At 39.9% G+C, this 4758-nt stretch overlaps 1 protein-coding gene across 1 annotated transcript; it reads right to left on the bottom strand.

Annotated features, from left to right (window-relative positions):
- Window positions 1-3072: 3072 nt before the first annotated feature.
- On the bottom strand, window positions 3073-4758 carry LOC117535916 (zinc finger and BTB domain-containing protein 26-like). Its single transcript, XM_034200579.1, has 3 exons — window positions 4456-4758; window positions 3943-4218; window positions 3073-3714 (listed from the first exon to the last, which is right to left on the bottom strand). Exons 1-3 carry the CDS (start codon window positions 4756-4758, stop codon window positions 3154-3156), a joined length of 1140 nt encoding a protein of 379 aa, XP_034056470.1. The 3' UTR covers window positions 3073-3153.

Raw genomic sequence — 4758 nt, 5'->3', positions numbered from 1 at the left:
AGTGGAGAAGTGGAAGAAAAAACATGCTTGACCTCGGTTTCCCAGCATTTTTTAACGACAATCAAAACACAACACTATTACAAAAGACCCAAAACAACTATAGACAAAAAAACGTCCACATAGAAAGGAAACCACTATTAAGAGACACTTAATGAGTAAAACAAGAAAAAACCATAACAAAGAGACAATTATACTAATGATAGCCTATTTAAAACAATCCCAGATATGCAAAATTACAGCAAAGGGACATAAAACAACTTCAAATGGATTCAAACCAATCACAAAGAAACAGAAAACAACTCCAGAAAGATACAAAACAATAACAACGGGACACACAAAAACCTAAAGTAGAGTCTTTGAGTTTGGTTGTCTGTTTCCATGAAGACATAGTTGGGGGTCTGTTATATGTCTCTGCCCAGGGGCAGGGGGTCTCATAATGTGTCAATGGATATCAGTAATGTGATCATTTCTGTGTAATTTACCATATATGATACATCTTTGCAAGCTATATGTGCTACATTAGCTGTGTAGCTTGCACAGCTGTTGGCTTCAAAATGTTAGTTGGTGAAATTTGAACAGGCTGTCTCCGTGGTAACAAGTAGTGCATTTGGCACTGCAGGAGGCCCAAACTCAGTTACATAATGAGTCTGGATTACTGTAAATTAAACAGTGATACTTTATTAGCCTGCTTTATTTATATGCGACTTACGATCTTCAGTGAGCTGTTCACAACAGATGGGTAAGTGAGCTGTCAGTGATATAAGGAGTTAGATCAGCAGGACAGAAAACTTTTACATAATCCTGCAACACAAATGAATATTTAACACCTTTAATTATACAATATTTAAAGTAACACAGTAACAAAGCTTGAGGGGCCTGGTTATAATACACTAGAGACACTGTGCAATACAGAATTAGAACAATTGCTGTCTTTTTGTTTGTGTCAAATGACAACTTCCTGGAAATACAATAATCAGTGGAACTAGCTGCAAGCAGTAACTTCGAAGTGTTTGTTCATTGAAAAGATGACAGTGATTTCAAAACTCCCCCACATGCATTTAGTGAGTGATGAGCTTCTTTTACAGCAAAGTGAACAAAACCTTATTTGTCAATGATTGCACACTGTCATTTCCTTTATATGCTTAATATAAAATATGTAAACATGACGACTTCTTAAGCTTTGATGTGTTACACTCTTACAACCTAGTTAGCTATATTCTTAGCTTATATTTAACCACAATAATGGCATATTGTCAATATCTGTCTGTCCATATGTTGGGACTGAAATATAATTTGGATGGATTATCATGAACGTTTTGGCAGATATTCAAGTTGTCAAAATGATGATGCCCTATCTTTCCGTTAGTGCCACCAGCAGTTTGACATTTGTGTTTTTTTAGTGAAATATCTTGTCTGCAGTTGAATGAAATGCTCACCAAAGGTGCCCCAATAATGAATTGTATGTAGTTAGAAAGCAGGGTAATATTTAAATCTATATGATACTTTAGTTTTTGACCAAATATATCGCAAAATGTTTGTTTCTGGGATGAATACAATATCTTAGGTTTAAGATTTTAGATGGTTCATTATCTCAATATTAACACGGGTTGATTGTGCTTTTCAGCTTGTGAAAAGTAAAAAAATGAATGTGACTGAAATATTGTAAGCTTTATTTACCAAATAAATAATTCCATGATATTTCAGTGCAAATGGACATGCATATATATTCACCAGAAAATGGTTCTTTTCAATATCCTTACCACTTGTATACCTCTTTTCATCCCTGTCTCTGTATCTACCACTGCTATTTTATACCTTTGTCATTCATTCATAATGGAGGTGCCCCAAATTCCACAGTGAGACTGTGTGTGCAAATTAAGTACTTTGTCTGGTTAATTCCACTTTGATGACATTTCCTAAAATAAAAAAATGGTAAATGTCTACATTTGAGGAAGTTGGTTGACTGTAGTTTGTTCTGAGGAAGCTATATTTTAATGCAAGGGGAAACACATGCTTTGGTATATTTTTGTCTTTATTTCTGTATTGTCTCTTGCTTAGTCACACACACAAAGAGTCATTACTTTCTGCATTGAATACACACCCCACCATGCATTAATCATTTGTCTACGTCCATACTCACACTTTCAAGCCAGCAGCGCCTCGGATGCCCGAGGAAGGGAAACTGTTCCATTCACTGAGATGAGTGACGACTACATATCTGGGCCAAAGGAGAAAGAGAGAGCTGCGAAGGGAAAGAATGGAGCGAGAGAGCATGGAAACCCTCTCTGCCATGCGGGAGAAACCACTCACTTAATGCTCAGCGATCTGTGATGAATTTCAGTCGGGTCAAATGGAGAACCAATGGCTGTCTGTGAAACCTAGCCTCAATTTGAAACAGGCAGAATTCAGTGTTAATTCCATCAACAACAAAAAAACAGCATAATAGTCTTTCAAAAGGATTAAATGTTTTTAATGTATTCTATTAAGTGAACCGTTATCTCCAGACTTTATGCATAAGTGTTCACTGTAATTACATTTTCAGTCATAATATTATCTCTCCTATAGCTTACATAGTTAATTCATGCTTATCTTCTTCATAAGGCATAATTGTTTTTTGAAGATGGGATAGAGGAGCACTATAAAGGTGCTGGAAAGATTGAACATGCGGATGAGATTGCATTGGCCATTATACATGGCAGATGATTAAGCCTAATGACGTTTTTAGATTGCATGCTGATTGACTTAATTTAATGATTTGTACCGGCAGAGATCAAACACACTGCAGAGGGCACATACTGTAAGGACCCTCACTGCTTTTCATCAGCCTGATGATAATTATGATTTTAATTTGAAAGAAAATTATGAAGTGCCAAACTTGCAATTGAAAGAACAGAACTACAACCACATTTCATAAAAACTAATCTTCAAAAGTCCAAATGCTATATTGCAGTCAGTGGGATTGAAGACAATGGCAAGATTATCTCAACTAAAATATATATTGACATTTTAAATATTATCTTTAATATCCGGAGTCAGGATAATCTGTATCATATGGCTGATTGTGCTTTTGGCACCCTGTTTGACAAATATATATGGACTCAAAACCACTATAAAGACCATACTAACTCAATTTGTGCTAACACTGTTCCTTTTTCAACAGCCCATGGCCTCCTCAAGCATGTTTTGCAGGCTACTCTTACCATGGATGTCCTTCAGGTGGCGCCTGAGGCCTGGTTTGTGAGCAAAGTGCACAGCACAGTATCTACACTTATGGGGCTTATCCCCTGTGTGCAGATTGAGGTGGTCTTGCAACGTGGCCCTTTGGGAGAATGTCTTGTGACACAGGGGGCATCGAAATGGCTTGACCCCGGTGTGAACGCGTATGTGCCGGGTCAGATTACTCCTCTGGGAAAAGCCCTTCCCACACACCAAACACCAGTACTGTTTGTGCTCCTTCAGGTGCACCACGTAGCTCTCCAGGTGCTGGAAGACTCGGTCACACCTCCTGCACAGGTACGGCCTCTGGATCAGAACGCTGTCTGAATCTTCTGTTAGCTCGTCTTCCGAACATTGACCCTTTGGCAGATGTGCTCCAGAGTCCCTCGGCTCTCCACATTCTTGCAGTTGAGCTGCCAGCAAAAACATTTCCCCCTCTTCTCTTTCATCTCCCTCTGCTGCTTCGCCTTGGTTTGGGGAAGTGTCAACAAATTCTTCCTTTTTAGTGGAACTTTCTCCAGATGTGGATGATGTTTGACTTTGAACAGTTGTAGGAGGAGATATCTTATATGTTATTGCACTTGTAACCTGGTGATTTTGATAGGAGGGCTTGTTTGAGTAAACAGGCTGAATGTCTCCACCTTTCTCAGACTCATGGGTATTAATACAGCATGTTGCATTTTCAGATAACTCTAGTTTTGCTGTGACCACCCTTTCCTCTCCGACCTCCCTCAGCCCTTGACCTGACCTTGGCTTTAACCGAATCACAGACGCCCATCCGTCCTCTGCAGCGTCTCTTTCATCTTGATTTTTAAAGCTGGTAATTGGCAAATCACTGTCTTGCAGCTGGATTTCTTTCTCCTCTGTGCGTCTCTCCAGTTCCAAGAAAGCCAGGGTGGGACTGAGGTACTGGGAGATGGCCTGGGAGCATTTCTCCACCACCTGGCTCATCTGGAGCACACTGGCAGCAGTCAGGTAGCTCACCAGCTCTCTCACAGGGACCTAAAGTAAGAGATATTTGATAGAAACAAAGGAAACAGTAAAGTAATACTGAAGAAAAACAGAACTGCAATACTAAGTCATCTTATTCATCTTTTACTTTCATATCACAAACATTCACAACCACTCTTTGGTTGTTGTCAATATGTTTGTTTCTTATTTCCATTTTGGTATTGTTACTCTTGATTTTGTTCATTCTGACACTGTATTTAGTATGTAGTTCAGTAGATTATATTGCACCTCTAATAGCCCGGTGTAGCAGGACAGGAGAAGTCTCTTGCCAACCTCCACACTGGACACTACACCCAAACTCAGTTCCCGGCCTTCGTGGAGCAGGAATTGGTCACGTAAGAAGTTTGAGGAGGCAGCCAGCACCGCTCTGTGACCGTGGAAGTGGAGTGGGACAGTGGAGCCTTGTGGACGACCAAGGAGGAGTGTGATGTCACAGAAGCGCTGCTCCTCTCTTAGAGAGTTGATTTTGCTGAGGATAGAGTCACCGTGCGTGGGGAAGCAAAACCGTAGCGTGTCAGTGGAGCTTGACAT

Source organism: Gymnodraco acuticeps, unplaced genomic scaffold (assembly GCF_902827175.1).
Source record: "Gymnodraco acuticeps unplaced genomic scaffold, fGymAcu1.1, whole genome shotgun sequence".
NCBI classification, from domain to species: Eukaryota; Metazoa; Chordata; class Actinopteri; order Perciformes; family Bathydraconidae; genus Gymnodraco; species Gymnodraco acuticeps.
The sequence above is the reverse complement of the archived record's forward strand: the minus strand, read 5'-3'. Positions and strand labels throughout refer to the sequence as shown.

Coding starts and splice junctions, on each gene's coding strand:
- LOC117535916 (XM_034200579.1), bottom strand. CDS start 4,758: ATGTCAAGCTCCACTGACACGCTACGGTTTTGCTTCCCCACGCACGGT. Junction 4,219..4,455: donor GCTACACCGGGCTATTAGAG/GTGCAATATAAT, acceptor CTCTTACTTTAG/GTCCCTGTGAGAGAGCTGGT. Junction 3,715..3,942: donor CAGGTCAAGGGCTGAGGGAG/GTCGGAGAGGAA, acceptor TCCACTAAAAAG/GAAGAATTTGTTGACACTTC.